The following is a 15,721-nucleotide window of genomic DNA, read 5'->3' as shown; positions in this document are numbered from 1 at the left end:
TTATAGTAGAAGAAAAGTTTGTAGTATAATCACTGTAGCTCAGGGCCCCCACTTGGGTAAATTCATAACATTCAGGCAGAGGTTTGGCCCTCTGCCACAATTTAGAGTTATGTTTACCTTTAGCTAATCTGTGGACTTTTTATATTTGAGGCCAAAATAAGAATACAGGAAATGATTAAATAAAAGTAATGGGCAGAGGAAAGAAACAGACATTTATTAAGTGCCTACTATGGGCCAGACACTTTACTAAGTTCTTTGACATAAAATGAGGATACCTCATTTTATCTTCATAACAAGCCTGGGAGGTAGTTGCTATTATTATCATCCCCATTTTACAGTTGAGAAAATTAAAGCATATAGAAGTTAAGTGACTTTCCTGGATCATATAATTAATAAGTGTCTGAGGCTGAATTTGAACTCAGGTCTTCCTGACTCCAAGCCTAGCACTCTATCCACTGTACCATCTATCTGCCTCCCTCTACAGGATATTAAGAATTTTTATCACTAGACATGGGAAGGGAAGTTGGGGAAAGAGCAGGCATTCTTAGAACTTCCTTCAGTCCTTAGAGCGGTGAGTACAACAGTAGTTTCAGACTGAGTCTTCTAGTTTGAGATCATCTTAGGGGGCTGACAGAACTTCTTGACCTCTCCTTCCTTGCCATAGGTTGGCCCTTCTTTCATATTCACCTTTCAATTTTTCCTTTCAGTTTGTTTTTTGCTGTTGTTGTTTTTTTGCTTTCTGGCTCTGCTCTCTAAGTCATGGGCATGACTGATGTTGCAGCTCAGTTCTTCTAAGTCCCTACTATTTGCATAACCCTTTAGGAATTTCTGGGTATGACTTAATTCCACTTTTGACCTCAAAGTCCCAATTCACTCTCAGGGCTAAGACAGAATACTCATCCCCTCTGAACTGCAAATTCTAGGATTCCAGTAAATTTTAAAACCTATATTACAATGGTACGATCATTCAATTTAACATTTAATTTAATATTCAGTTCACATCCATTTTGAGTTTATTTAGTATATGGTCTATGATATTGTTCTAAATCTAATTTCTATCAGACTGTTTTCCAATTTTCCCATTAATTCTTGTTAAATAGTTTTCTCAGGTAATTTCTTTTGGAATTTATTATACAATGAGTTGCTGAATTCAATTATTTCTTATTCTTTCTTGAAATTTCCTTTCTTATATCACTACTCCTAAGTTCGTCATGTCCTGTTTATTTCACTAATCTGGGCTTCAGAGCCTGTGGAGACAGGTTCTGAAGTCTTTAGGGTGATGAAAAAATGTCTCTGTGATCTCAGGTTTTCTTCAGCCTGCCTACTCATCTCTGGAATTAACAAGTGACTGACTCAACAACTCACGAAAGCTGAAAATCCCCACATGTGCCAATGTAAAGTCTCCGTAAAGCTTGGTTTTTAAAAAGAAATGTAGTCATTCAATCTAGGAAAGAACGTTTAAAAATTGCCGTGACTGTTGACCGCTTGCTCTCTCCCTGTCTTCATGAATTTTAGCAGACACGTTTCTACAGTAATGTAAAGAGAAGACTCCGTTGGCTGTTTCAGACAGGACCACAAGGGTACGGGGATTCTGCACCTTGTTGGGAAGATTCTAAATCTAGTTTTCCTGGCTCCAGAACTAAATGTTGTTAGGTCAGCTGATTCACACTAGCCAGATTCAAAAGAGACTGACTGATAAGTCAGGATGCCAGTTTATTAATTTACACTGAAGAATCTGTCAGGCATATGGAGCTATTTATGCTGGTTGATCTGCATACCCTCTTTCTAACAGGAATCAGGAGGATCCAAAGGTTGCTTGGTGAATGTAAGACTCTTATCAAAGGGAGTTGAATGATCTTAAGGCCAAAATGGACTTACTAGGGGCAGAGTGGTTACTGTATTTAAGGTAATAACAATTAATGATTATACAACACAGGCATTTTGAGGGCTTAACACCAGATATAATCAGAGGGACAGATTTTAGTTAGCATATCCCTAGGTAAGCAGCTCCTTCCCCTCTCCCCTACTTCACCACCTTATGTGTCACTCCAAGTAACATTGTCTTAGAAAAGTTGCCCATCTTCCCTTATTTCTCTCCCTTCTCTCCCTGCAAAAATCTGCTTCTTCTTGATGCTTAGAGCTTGGAGATATTTGTAGATGATGATCACTGACAAAAACTGGGGAAAATCTCTAAACATGGGATTAATACAATGAAATAATTTCCCTAACAATTCTAACTGTGAAATTCTAACAAAGAAGAATTATGGGAAGTAGATGATTAATGATATCTCTTTGTGGATCCCTGGAAACAGCTGATCTCACTGCAAACAAACAATAAATGGCACAGTTCTTCCAGATGAAATTTATAATCCTCACCATAATTATCATCAGCTAAAAGCATTGATTAACACAGACCTTTTAATAGTGAGACTTTCCATTTGGTCCATGGCTGGTTGAGAATACAGGGGTGAGCTATATTCCCATTGGGAGCTAGATGAAGTTTCTAACATGCACTGGAAGAAATGAAGGCACAAAGATTTTTTTTTCCCTGAATTCCTTAGGCTCCTAGGAAATTAGTCAAGTAGTAGAGAGAGTATTACTTGGAATCAGGAAGACCTGGTTTTTAGTTCTGCCTCTGATAGATACTGGCTGTGTGACTATTGTGAACCCTGACCCCCATGAACCCTAATTTGAAACAGTCTGCTCTAAAAGACAAATGAAATTGGGGTACATGTGTCCACAGTTTAATTTCTCAAGGTGGCTTGACATGCATTGCATGGGAATTCAGTCCAAAACTGTGCCCCCCTAAGAGGGCCAGTTCAGAACTGGCTCAGTTTGGGATTTTGGAGTACAGCCTTCTATCCCCTTCAAGAGTAAGTGTTCCCAGGGGATGCCAATCAACCATGATTGGTCAGCATAATAGAGGTAGGTCATATTAAGATGAGGTCTTGAGTACATGCTTTAAGATCACAGTCCACTGCGGCCCCAAATATTGCCCACCATCAAAGGAAATATCACCCCAGTGTTGGAAGTCTGTCTCCACCCAAACCTGAGTAGGATAAAATAAGTTCAGGCCTGGGTTGGAGTTTGACCAAGATAAGAAGATCCAATGCAATCTCATCATCAGGGATGTCCTTCTGAAGAACTTTGGTCAAAAGGCTGACCTCCAGGGAGCTCTGAGTCTCCAGTACACAGATTACCAAGAGAAATTATTTTTAACACTGTGCAAGTCACTCATCTTTTCAATGCTGGAAGCAACTCTTTAAGACTATAAGTGACAGAGAGGTCCCCAGCAGTTGCCTACAGAGGGAGCTTACACTATGGGAGTTCTCCACACTAATGAAATCACAGGCCTGTATTTTTTTTTCTGACTGTAACCTGGGGTTCAAGACTAGTTCATTTATATAAGGTTCCTCATTAATGGAGAGAATGATTACTAGAAGCTGTATGTCTACATGAGGGATAGAGGTGGCAAGACCTTGTATGTCCCCTCCCCAAGCTGGAAGCAAGAAACTCTCTCAAGCTCTTGCCATCTCTGTCTCTCAAGCAAACACCTATGAAGCTTTGAGTAATCATTTTTCCCCCCCACCAATGAGGAGAACATTATGTAAATGTACCAGACTCAAACCCCAGGTTACATTAGGATTTTCAGTGCTAAGGAAGCCTGGAGATCAGCTGGTCTAATCATTCATTTTATAGATGTGGAGAGCCAGAGTGATTAAGTGATTGACTCAGGACCCTACAACCACTGAGGAACAAAGTCCAGAAGTGAATCCAGGTCTCAACTCCAAATCTATTGACCTTTTCACTATGCAGGATGAGAGCAGTAATCTGACTTATGCCATTGTCACTGTCCCTGCTAGCAGCTTGAACTGGATCCTAAGGTATCTGAGACAGAGAGAGAGAGAGAGAGAGAGAGAGAGAGAGAGAGAGAGAGAGAGAGAGAGAGAGATATGCAAATGATTCTCTCAAGATCTCATTCTTGGGGCAGCTAGGTGGTACAGTAAATAGAGCTCCAGCCTTGGAGTCAGGAGGACTTGAGTTCAAATCTGACCTCAGACATATTATACTCACTAGCTGTGTGACCCTGGACAAGTCACTTAACTCCAACTGCCTCACCAAAAATTAAAAAAAATCTCATTTTTATATTCTTATCTTCTTGTCTTCTCACATGATCTTGCTGTGACATCTTGCTCTTCCCTATCCCAACTCCTAACCTCAGCCAGTAATTCCTTTCCCTTAGAACAGGGCACCATGGATAGATTTCAGGGTGTCTGTGAAGGTGTACAGGGAAAAATATTTACATCTTTAATTTCCCTAACCTCTAACTGAAATGTAACATTTCTTTCCATTGCAAATGTATGCAATAATTCTGAGAAGGGGTCTATAGGCTTCACTAGGCCACCAAAAAAGTCTATGATACAAAAAAGTTAAAAACCCCTCCCTTCACATAGTAAGTGGTAAGGGTTAGTGAAGTAAGCTAAAGGGCACTCCACTGCCCCAGGACAGTATTCTTTTGCCGTGATAGAGTAAGGTTGTCTCTGAGGTCTTGGGTTCTATAGCTGAATAGGTCTGAAAATCACTGTATTGACAAAGCATCTGCACTTTAGCAAGACAAACAGGATACACTGCTATTGAACACGCAACTCAAAGCAGAGAGTCCCCAAAGTAAAGATTGTCTGGGTATACCTAGAAAGACTAGTTCCTGAAGAACAAGCCTTTCCACAGGGAACACAGATGAAGATGGATTTGATTTTTCCACTGGAGTGGCTTCTTGCAGCGCTGATTGTATTTGTGGACTGACTATTAGACTTGTGGTCAGTTTCATTTATGGAAAGGCAGAGGAAGCAACAGTCTGGAAGGAAAGCAAACGACTTCTTAGGAGCAATGTCTGCTGTGAAGGAAGCGGTTAAATGCTACAGAAAGAGCTATATAGCAAAGGGTGGGGCTTAGTTTGTAACCCAAAAGGCACTCGAAGAATATTGTTCCTCTCTCACCTATAGTCTTGCTTTAGCAAACAGTGTCAAATAAAAAGCAGGTTCAGTATAATAGGAGAAAATAAGATTAGAGGCAGGAAATTTTAGTCCATAGCAAGGTTTGTCTCTTAAGAGTCCTCATGCTGTATTGCAAAGTAGCACATGACATAGACCTTTCCGACACAAGAACTCCTACATGTTTACTAGCTGTGTAACTTTTTGGCAAATTATTTAAGCTCTCTCAAACTTAGTTTCCTCATCCATAAAATAGGGATAATAATGCATTACTTACCTCATGGGTAACTTACTTACCATGGAAGGTTGTTTCTTGCCCAAGATCACCAAACTACCTGACTCACATCTGTACAGACTTGTAAGGCCTTGAAAGTCCTTTCCTTGTCACAGTCCTGTGAGGTCAAGTAATACATTATTATCCCCATTTTATAGATGAGGAAACTGGAGTACTTTGAACTAAATGATCACTAAAACTCCTAAAATACAATAAAAATAACTGCTCAATACAAAGTGACCAGAATCAAGTAGAACATAAAATACATACATAACACACTTGAGGACTGGGTCCTTTATTCTCCTCTCCAACTGCCTACTCATCTCTCCTTCCTTAGTTCTTCAAGCTGAATGTACGAGGGCCATTACAATCAATCAATCAATTTCAATAATAAGCATTTATTAGGCACCTCTTATGTGCCAGGCACAGTACTAAGTGCTTGGGATACAAAAAGAGACAAAAGACAGCCCTTGCCCTCAAGGAGCTTACAATCTAATGGGGGAGACAACATGCAAACAAATATATACAAACATGCTAAATACAGGATAATAGGAAATGATTAACAAAAGAAGGCACTAGAATTAAAAGGGGTTGGAAAGAGCTTCCTTTAAAGATAAAATTTAAGTTGGAACTTAAAGGAAGCCATGGAAGTTGGTAGGCAGAGTTAAAGACGGAGAGCATTCCAGACATTGGAGATAGCCCAAAAAAAATGCTAGGAGCTGAGAGACGGATTATCTTGTTCATGGAATAAGCCAGTGTCACTGAATTGAAGAGTGCATAAAAGGGATTAAGATATAAAGCGACTGAAAGGTAGGAAGCGGTGACACTGTGAAGAGCTTTGAATGCCAAACACAGCATTTTGTATTTGATCCTAGATGTCATAGGGAGCCACTGGAGTTTATTGAGTATGTGTGCGGGGTAGGGGTTGGGGAGTGGGGTGACTTGGTTAGACCTGCACTTTAGTAAAATCTCTTTGGAAGCTGAATGGAGGATGTATAGGAGTGGGGAGAGGCTTGAGGCAGGCAGAACCATCAGCAAGCTATTGCAATAGTCCAGGCACGAAATGATGAGGGCCTGTACTAAAGTGATGGCAGTATCAGAGGAGAGAAGGAGATATATTTTGGAGATGTAATGGTGAAATCGACAGGCTTTGGCAACAGCTTATATATGAGGAGTGAGAAACAGTGAGGAGTTGAGGATGACTCCTAGACTGTATATCTGAGAGGCTGGGAGAATGGTGTTACCCTCTGCTGTCATAAGGGAGGTAGGACAGAGTGTAGAGAGAAAGAATGAATTCTGTTTTGGACATGTTGAGTTTAAGATGTCTACTGGACATCCAGTTTGAGATGTTGGAAAGGCAAGATGAAGTCAGTAGAGAGTTTGGGGTAGGACAGGCAGATTTGAGAATCATCAGCATAGAGATGGTAATTAAATTCAAGGGAGCTAATAAGATCAACCAGAGAAAAGCATGTCAAGGAGAGATAAGAGAGTGATCAACAGTGTTAAAGGCTGCATAGAGGTCAAGGAGAGAGATAGTCAAGAAAAGGTCATTCATCCAGCAACCTAGAGACCATTGATACCTTTGGAGAGAGCAGTTTAAGTGGAATGATAAAGCCAGAAGCCAAATTGTAAAGGGTTTAAAAGAGTAAGAAGAGGGAACGTAGAGGCATCTATTGTAGATGGCCTTTTCAAGGTCTACAAAGGGCAGAAGAGATGTAGGATTAAAATTGAATGGGAGGGAAAGATCAAGGGAGGTTTTTGTTTTTTGTTTTTCAGAATAGGAGAGACAGGAGCATGTTCACAGTCAGTTGGGAATGAACCAATAGAAAGGGAGAGATTGAAAATAAGTGAAAGAGTGGAGAAGACAGAGGGGTAAACGTGTTGGAGGAGAGGATGAAATGGAATTACTTGAATAAGTAGAGGGGTTAGCCTTGGTAAGGAGTAAAGTAAGGCCACTACATCACGTGAGAGGGGTAAAAGAGGATAGTGGTAAAAGTCATCTGAGTGATAGAAGAAGATTACAGAGAATGTTCTTAACTTTTTTTTTCTATAAATCACGAGGGAAGGATCTCAGCTGAGAGGGTGGGTAGTGGAGGAATCATGGAAGGTTTGAGGAGAGATAAAGAGCTGTTATGGAGAGTGGGATAGTGAGTTGATAAGGGAGGTATGGTAGAATTGCCTAGCAGCAATGAGGGCCCAGTTTTGGAGCAGGGAGAAATCCTTTAGGGTAGATGAAGATGCTTGGTTTGGCCTCTTGCCACCTTCCCTCAGGAGACATACTGTTCTCAGCAGGAGATGGAAGGCATGAGACGTACCATGACCATCATAGATTTGCTTAAAGCCAGAATTTAGTCTTCTATCTCAATTCTTTTTATACAATTATAATGCCACCTATGGTATATATATCCTCTTTTAAATGGTGAGTCCCTAGAATATGTACCCTACATTCAACATACTCTTTATGCCTACATCCATTCAAAAGATGCTAGCCCACAAGCCCCAATCATTGTGTTTACATTTTTCCCTGGTCAATCAGATAATACAATCAGTTCAAAGCAAAGAAATTTAATGAAATGTCATAGTAAGAAGATTTTCAATAGAATATTGCCACACACCTCATAGCCACAAGGTACATATACCACCAGTGGGAGAAGGATCGTGCATAGAAGTCTCTCATGATGGGCAACTTACACCTCTGATGCTTCAAAGACTGTGATATCTTCCAGTGAACTCATATTGTTTTCTGGCAATGTCACTGAGCTGCTCTCACCCAGTGATATCATTTCACTGCTTTCACCAAGAGTGCTCCTTGCTGTCAAGGGTCTCTGTTGGGCATATTGCTCCATTGGGCTTATGGGCTTCATTTGACATGTTGCTCTGTTGAGCTTGTTTTTACTGGCACATTCATCTCTTCAGAGCCTTACGATCTAAATGAAAAGGAACAAATAAAGAATAAACAAGCTAACTAGAAAAGAGACCAGTACAGGGGATTAATGTCTTAGTCCTGACTCTGGAAAAATCTCACTGCATCAGAGTTATGGATTCCTGGTTCTTCTACTCTTCCTGCAGCCACTGCTTCACAGAATCATTTCAAGGCCTCCAGCAAGCTTTCATGACTTATCTCTCAACACTGGCTCCTAATCTCTACAGGTTATCTCTCTACCTCCAATTGCTTTTTCTGACATTCCACCGGTTTTATTTCTGCCTTCTTTCTGCTAGCTTCCTTATTCTCCAAGGTCAAGCTACCAAAGAACAACTGAATCCCTTGGAGTGTAAACTGCTGGCCTGAAGGCAGCTTCCCAGCGCACAGTCCATGGCCAAGCCAAGATCAATTATATAATGGTCATCTGAGAAGATTTCACAAACTCTCTCTGGGAATTTTTCTGATTTTACCATTTGTCTTTTTTAGATAATAAAATTAATCTCTATTTACCCAGCACTATTGAAATATCCTAGCACTCAAAGCCTATGTGCACGTGCACACACACACACACACACACACAAATATTAACTAAGTTCGTTTTACTCTTAAGCAGTTTGGGAGATCTCATTCCAACTAGTACAGTAGTATAGTTTAACAATCATACTTAAAAGTTCCACCATCTTCTAAATTGGCTGTTTTCAGAGATGAGGTATCTGAAGAAAGTTGCTTGTCTCTGCTCTCCAGCCCCTACACACAAACAAAAAAATCATCAAAGTATTTTGTTATTGTGTTGGCATTTTTATCTTTTGCATACAGAAAAGTTTACTTTATAGTATTACTACCTAATCTTTTTCCTTCTCTAGCTAGTCAATATAAACTGAAGGTATTGCCTGCCCTGTCAACCTCGATCTCATTGTATCTTTCATTGTGATCATTTTGATGGCTTCTACTTGGTTGGCCATGGCTCCCTTCATTTCAGAGATAACCTGCAAGGTTAGTGCAGATTTCATTTTTGTTTGCTTTTGTTTTGTTACTTCAAATCCAAGCCTGATATTCCCCTTGATAATAGTATAAGGAACATTTGTTTTGGGTGCATAAGGCAAGCAGGAAGACTACTAACTCAGTGAGGTCCAAAGAGTGTTTGAATTACCACCCATTAAGCCTTCCTTCCCCCAGGACAGAAACAGGCTTGATGCCCTTCTGTGGATAAACAGTATTTCATAGGATTATTCCCTTTGTGTTTCTTGGTTGCTTTCCCATCACCATCTCCAGAAGAAATAATCATTCCCAAATGAATAAGATACCCCTCAAATGGGTGACAAAGGCATTTTCTCATTTCTTTCAAGTGTCTTCCATTAAAAACAACAGTGAACACTCACTTTAAGGAAATAAAACTAACAATAAAAATCTGTTCAGTTTTTAAAAACAAATCACCAACTTTCAGGTCAGATGACTAATAAGATGGAGAATCTCATGATCTCTCAAACCTCTAAAAATAGAAATTATGCATAAGAGATAAAGCAATTTTAGCTGTATTCAAGGTTAGAACACCAAGAACCCAAATGAGGTAACAATTCAATGAACTGATAGCAGAGAAAACTAACTAACCCCTACTATTTTAACTCACCACCCCTTCCCCCACTACCACGCTCCTGTAGCAGAGGTACACTAATACAGAATTCAACTCTACATATCTCCCACCTCCCCAGTGCCACAGAAATCCAAAAGACAGAAGTTTGCTCAAGCTGTGGCAGTATTTTGTGCCACAACATAGCTTAGCCAGAGAACTGAGGTAAAGAAGGAATGGAATAGGACACAAGTGTGCTGTCTGGTACCACTAAGCCTAAGGGAGAGTCTAGCATCCAGTTGGAGCCAAATTTTTCCCCCTAGAAGTCACTTGGAGGCAGAGCCTGACACTGGTGAACTATGTGAATTGCCCAGCATGGAAGGAGGCTGAGATGGTTTTGAGGTCCAGCTCCTAGAGAAATCAGACCCAAAGGAGGAATCATAAAGTAAATGATAGACTATAAGAAGAAGAAAAAAAGAGAAATTGCCAAAGATCTCAGGAGGAAGAAAACTCAACTAGAGACCTTGAGCTTAAGCAGATAAACCAGCAGTGAAGATATTAAAATGATAGAAGTAAATATGGCTTGTAGGCCGAGTAAAAGAGTCTAGACATCCATGAACAAATATGGAAAGACAAAGGAAAATGAATCTCCATATATGATAAGGCAAAGGATTCTGTGGATCCTCAAGAGAGCATAGAACCACATAGGATGTTCCTGAATGGTTTAAATTTTAAAAAGGAAATGAGAGGGAGTCAAAGGCTACTCTCCTGCCTGCACTGGACCCCCATGTCCTCTCTCTGCCCCATGATGTTGTCATCCTTTGCCCCCACTTTAGCCTTAGCACCTTGGAACAGAATAATGCTGAAGTATCTTTGCTAGCTGCTTCTGGAGAAATTGGATAACCCCTTTCATTTCTGAAGAACTGCCTTTAGTGAGCCATCTAACACTTTAAGACATTGCTCATACCCTTAATGTAGCAGCTAATCTCAGCCACATTGACAGCAGAGTGACTGTGAAAGGTTACATAGGACCAGACAAGCTGCCAGATTGTTTGAAAGTCTGTAACACCAACCTGATTCCTATAGAAGTCCCCAGAAAGACAGGAATGACCCTTGATAACCTTTTCAACAACAAAGCTACAAGCATTGCTATTCTGACTGCTGCCTATACCAAGCAAAATCGAGAAGGCATGATCTGTATTATTGTAAACCTAGTTAACTCTATCATCCCAGTGATATCTAAAGTTTTCAAGAAACAAGGTGTGTAGAACTCCAACAAAATCTTTGCTGTAACAACACTGGATATTATCAGAATAAATACTTTTTGTTGCAAGGAAGAGTATAATCCTTCTGATCTCTCAGTGCATACCTAAAGTCGAATTTCCCAAGGATCAGCTGAAAACCCTGATAGGAAAGATCCAAGAGGTTGGAAGAAAGGTTGTCAAAGCTAAAGCTGGAGCAGGTTCTACAACCTATCAATGGCCTATGCCAAGTGACAGATTTGTCTTCTCTATTGTGTTGTAATAAACAGAAAGGAGGGAGTCATGGAATGTTCCTTTGTCAGATCAGAAGAAACAGAGTGCTCCTATTTTTCCATACCCTTGCTGTTTGGGAAAAAAAGGCATCAAAAATAATCTAGACACTGGCAAGATCTCCCTTTTTGAAGAGAAGATGGTCACTGAGGCCATTCTCAAGGTGAAGGTTTCCATCAAGAAAGAAAAGGATTTTGTGAAGAACATGAAGTGAAAAAAACTATAATGTGAGAAAAGGAATCTATTTCCTCAATTTATTAAGTAAATGTATTATGTTTTTATTTATTATTCATTTATTATTTCACTTGAAAAATATTTTAGATGTAGTGCATCATCTTTGAGGAGATTGATTATATTAGCATATTATCACCCAATCAAATTGTCAACTGGTATTTTGATATAGCAATAAAATGGTCATCTATTTCTTTTTAAAGGAAAACAAGACATTTGAAAACAGAATTTATTACCTGCACAACAAAAATAATTGGCAAAATGGAAACACTTGAATCCATATTAGCAAATCTCACCAAAAACAAAACAAAATTAAAAAAAGAGAGGATAACTGATTAAGAATGCAAATACACAGAAATGAAAGAAAACCACAAATAAGAGAAACAAAAAGCAATAACATTAATTTTTGCTGTATTAAATTACAGAATGGGAAGGTGCATAAATGAATCGGGTTGAAGAAGAAGATAGAGCAAAATATATGTTGTACTCCAATCAAGTTAAAGGCTAACAAAGGATGGAAAATAACTTCTATAGTCTCTCAAGAAAAGAGTCCACAGGAGAATAAGTGAGAGAAACTGAAAAATGGAGAAAGAAGGGAGAAATGTTGTCTCAGTGGTGGAAGTACCATTGATGTGCAATCCCAGGAGAGAAGAGAGTTAATTACAATGAGTGTAATATTCAGGAATTTGGTGTTGAGACACCTTTAATTTTGCCCCAAGAGACAGGAAATCATAGCTCTGTAGGTGACTAAAGAATGGGAAGGCATAGAGATAGGGAAGAGATTTCGACAAAATGGGAAAAAGTGACCATGGGAAGACAACAGTCAATATTGAACTGTACAATCTGAAACATAGGAAAATTCCCACTATGTGACAATATCCTCCCTACCACCTACAGGAAATTATTACTAAGAATAAGTCATAAAAATAAGAAAAAGTGGGCCTAGGGCAAAAGTACCACAGGACAATAATATAGAAACTATTTAGAAAAAGGAACTAAGAATAGATACTGTAGATGTTTTCATTCCACAAAGAATACAGAGACTAAACAAGGACTAAATAAGTGAATAAAAAAGTCTAGAATAGACAGAAAGGGAATATAAATAGTAAAGAGAATGAGAGAGTTATATCCTTTTTTTTAAGAAAAAGGTACAGAAAATGAAGTTTAAAAAACTAACAAGCAAAACAAGTACAAGCAGAGGAAATGAATAAGAACATTTACTTCAGTACTCAACTGAAAAGGAAGAAAAGAGGGGAAGAATTAAATAACTAGATAAAAACAAGAAAGAAAGAAAGAAAGAAAGAAAATAATAATAAGTAATAATAATTAAGTAAATCTCCAAAATTAGAGAGAGGACTAATAAATGGGAGGGTTTTGGTGTGAGAGTGAAGAGAAGACAGGTGGTTGAAATAAGGCTGCCCTAAAATAAAGCTAAAATGACGGAAAAGACACAGTACTGTATTATCTGCTTCGTTTTATAGATGGCTCACTGAGAGGGTTAGAAAGAAGGATACTGGAGGAAAATACAGTGATTTACAAAAAAACAGGATACATCAATTTAAATGTATTTTTTAAAAATTAGCTAGTACTTGTTCATTTTAAAATAAGCAGATGACTTCTCAGTCCTCCTACCCCTCCCACATCCAAAATATCCAACAAAACTGTTTCCTTTTGCCTTCTGGGTTCTTCTGGCATTCTTTCTAATCACTCCTTCTGGTGTGATCTTTAATATAAGGAACACTGAATGTGAGGAAAGATGTGGGAGGCAAGGAGGCAGGGAGATGGGCAGTCTAAATATAATGCTAAATCCCCTAGTTTCCTTTTGGAAATCTAACAGAAACTTTTTTGTGAATTTTTAAATTATTCACTTAACTTGAGGAATTATTATGTCTTCACATTAATAAACCTTCAACACATCCACTTTGATCTTTGGAACTAGATTATCATCTTGTCTCTTTCACCAACTAGTCATGTGATCAGTCACTTAGCCTTTCTGATCCTTAGTTTCTACATCTATCACATGTGAATCACATCTTCTCTGTTAGGTTTATGTATGAGAAAATGAATGTGAAAATGCTTTGAAAAGTATGAAATGCTATGCAAATGGCTTTTATTAGTATTAGTCATACTTATTATTATGAACCATAGCATTAGATCAAAAGAACCAAGGACTTGCAATTAGAGGAGTCTGTTACTACTCTCAAAGGGAAGACAAAAGCAAATTATTAGGGTTTTGCCAACACAAATGTCCTGACCTTGAAAAACATCAGTTGAGTATTACCAAGGTGTCATAGGATCATGAATGAAACTTGAAAAGGACTTCATTCCTACCCCTCTCTAATTTAAAGTTCAGAAAATTGAGAAGACAGGTGACTTTTCCAAAATCCCATAGGGAATTTAGCTTCAAAGGAAGGATTAACAGGTCTTTTGACTCTAGATCCAGTGCACTTTCCAATCCATAAAGACCTCTTTCTCTTGGAATGAATTAAAACACAAGCTATGACCATGCCGATAGATAAATGGTCAAAGGATGTGAACAAAGAATTCTCAAAATAACTGCAAATTCACAAACACATGAAAATATACTCCAAATCACTAATAAAAAAGAGAAAGGCAAATCAAAACAACTGTGAGGTTTCATGTCACATCCTGCAAATTGGCAAAAATAACCCAAAAAAATGGCAACAGTCAGGGTTGGAGGATTTGTGGGAAGATAGGCACATTAATACATTGTTGGTGGAAGTATGAAATGGTACAATCATTTTCAAAAGCAATTTGGTATTATGTAAATAAAGTGACTAAAATGTCCATACCTTTTGAACTTAAGACTGTCTTACTGGGCTTATACCCTAAGGAAGCAACTGATGAGAAAGAAGTCTTCATATATTCCAAAATATTTATATTATAGCAGCACTTTTTGTGATAGCTAAAAATTGGAAACAAGGTAGAAGCCCATTGATTAGGGAATGGCTAAACAAATTGTAGTATGTTAATGTAATGGAATACTACTGCACTGTAAGAAATGATGTGTGTGATGAATATAGAGAAGCATGAAAAGATCTATATGAACTGATGAAGTAAACAGAGCCAAGAAAACAATATATACAGTAACTAAAACAATGTAAATGACATGGAGATTGACACACCAAAAAAAATCAAAAGTAAAAAAATTATAAAGATCAAGCAGTACTCAAGTGAAGAGATATGAGCCAACATCCCCAATCTACCTCATGGTAGAGGCAGAAGAGCCACAAGTTTTACACATTGCACATTCTCAATGTGTCGATCAGTTATGTTAATTTTTCCCCTCTCTAAAAAAACAAAACAAAGCAAAAACACTATTTGTCATGGTGATTGGCTCTCACAGTAAAGGAAGGAGAGGAATACATGAGATGTTATAGTAATGTAAGAAACAGAAAATATGAACAAAAATTATCTTTTAAAAAATAAGCTATGATTTTATAAAATGGAGGGGTTTCTTTTGTTTATTTTCCTTGGTTAGACCAAGGAAACTTTCAGACTTATGTTCTTTAACTCCCCTTCACTCATTATAACTTGAGATTACACCTCTATGCCTTCATACAGGCTTATACCCAAGCCTTGAACTTACTCTAACTTCGATTCTACCTCTTAGAATCCCTAGTTTATTTTAATGATCAGTTTGGGTGCAACTCTTACATGAAACTTTTCCTTATCCTTCTCTCTAGTAATTAATGCTCTCACTCTCTTCAAATTATCTTTTGTTTATTTTTCTGTGTAGGTATCTTTAGTTTATCCCCACAATAGAATATAAGCTCCTTGAGGGCAGGGACTGCTTCCTTTTTTTTTTCTTTAAACCCCCAGCACATAGTATAGTGCCCTGCATATAATAAGGTTTTAGAAAATATTTGTTCAATTAACAATAACAGGTTCAAAGAGATGGAGGTGAGGAAGAAGTGTATACCAGACACGGGGGTCCGCCTATGCAAAGGCAAGGAGATGATAGATGGAATGCCACATATGGGGAACAGCAAGTAGGCTAGTTTGGCTACAATGTAGAGCACATGGAGGAGAATAACATATAAGAAACCTGGAAAGGAAGGATGGTGTCAGATTCTAGAAGGCTTTGAATGCCAAATAGAGGACTTTTTATTTTAATCTACAGGCAGATCCTTGGGCTCTGTAGCCCAAGGAGTAGCACAGTCTGACTTGTGCTTTAAGAAT

At 38.4% G+C, this 15,721-nt stretch overlaps 1 protein-coding gene and 1 pseudogene across 2 annotated transcripts in view; one reads left to right on the top strand and one right to left on the bottom strand.

Annotated features, from left to right (window-relative positions):
• The window catches only part of GPCPD1 (glycerophosphocholine phosphodiesterase 1), a 188,837-nt gene that overhangs the window by 80,237 nt on the left and 92,879 nt on the right, over positions 1-15,721 (bottom strand). The window contains exons 21-23 of one of the 2 annotated variants that reach the window (XR_002324264.2): positions 8,853-8,935; positions 7,881-8,192; positions 5,289-5,383 (exon numbers count right to left, since the gene is read on the bottom strand). Coding sequence is in view for 1 of the 2 variants with exons in the window: in XM_020985406.2 (XP_020841065.1) it covers positions 8,186-8,192; positions 8,853-8,935 (90 nt within the window). In the remaining variant the exon portion in view is untranslated. Of the gene's footprint in view, positions 1-5,288; positions 5,384-5,643; positions 8,193-8,852; positions 8,936-15,721 lie in introns of those variants that run through there. The other variant, XM_020985406.2, reaches the window with a different exon arrangement.
• LOC110207688 (malate dehydrogenase, mitochondrial pseudogene) lies at positions 10,862-12,275 on the top strand (annotated as a pseudogene).

This window comes from Phascolarctos cinereus, unplaced genomic scaffold, assembly GCF_003287225.1.
Source record: "Phascolarctos cinereus isolate Bilbo 61053 unplaced genomic scaffold, phaCin_HiC Scaffold_2;HRSCAF=192, whole genome shotgun sequence".
In the NCBI taxonomy this organism is placed as follows: domain Eukaryota; kingdom Metazoa; phylum Chordata; class Mammalia; order Diprotodontia; family Phascolarctidae; genus Phascolarctos; species Phascolarctos cinereus.
Note: the sequence above shows the minus strand (reverse complement) of the source record. Positions and strands in the feature narration are given on the sequence as shown.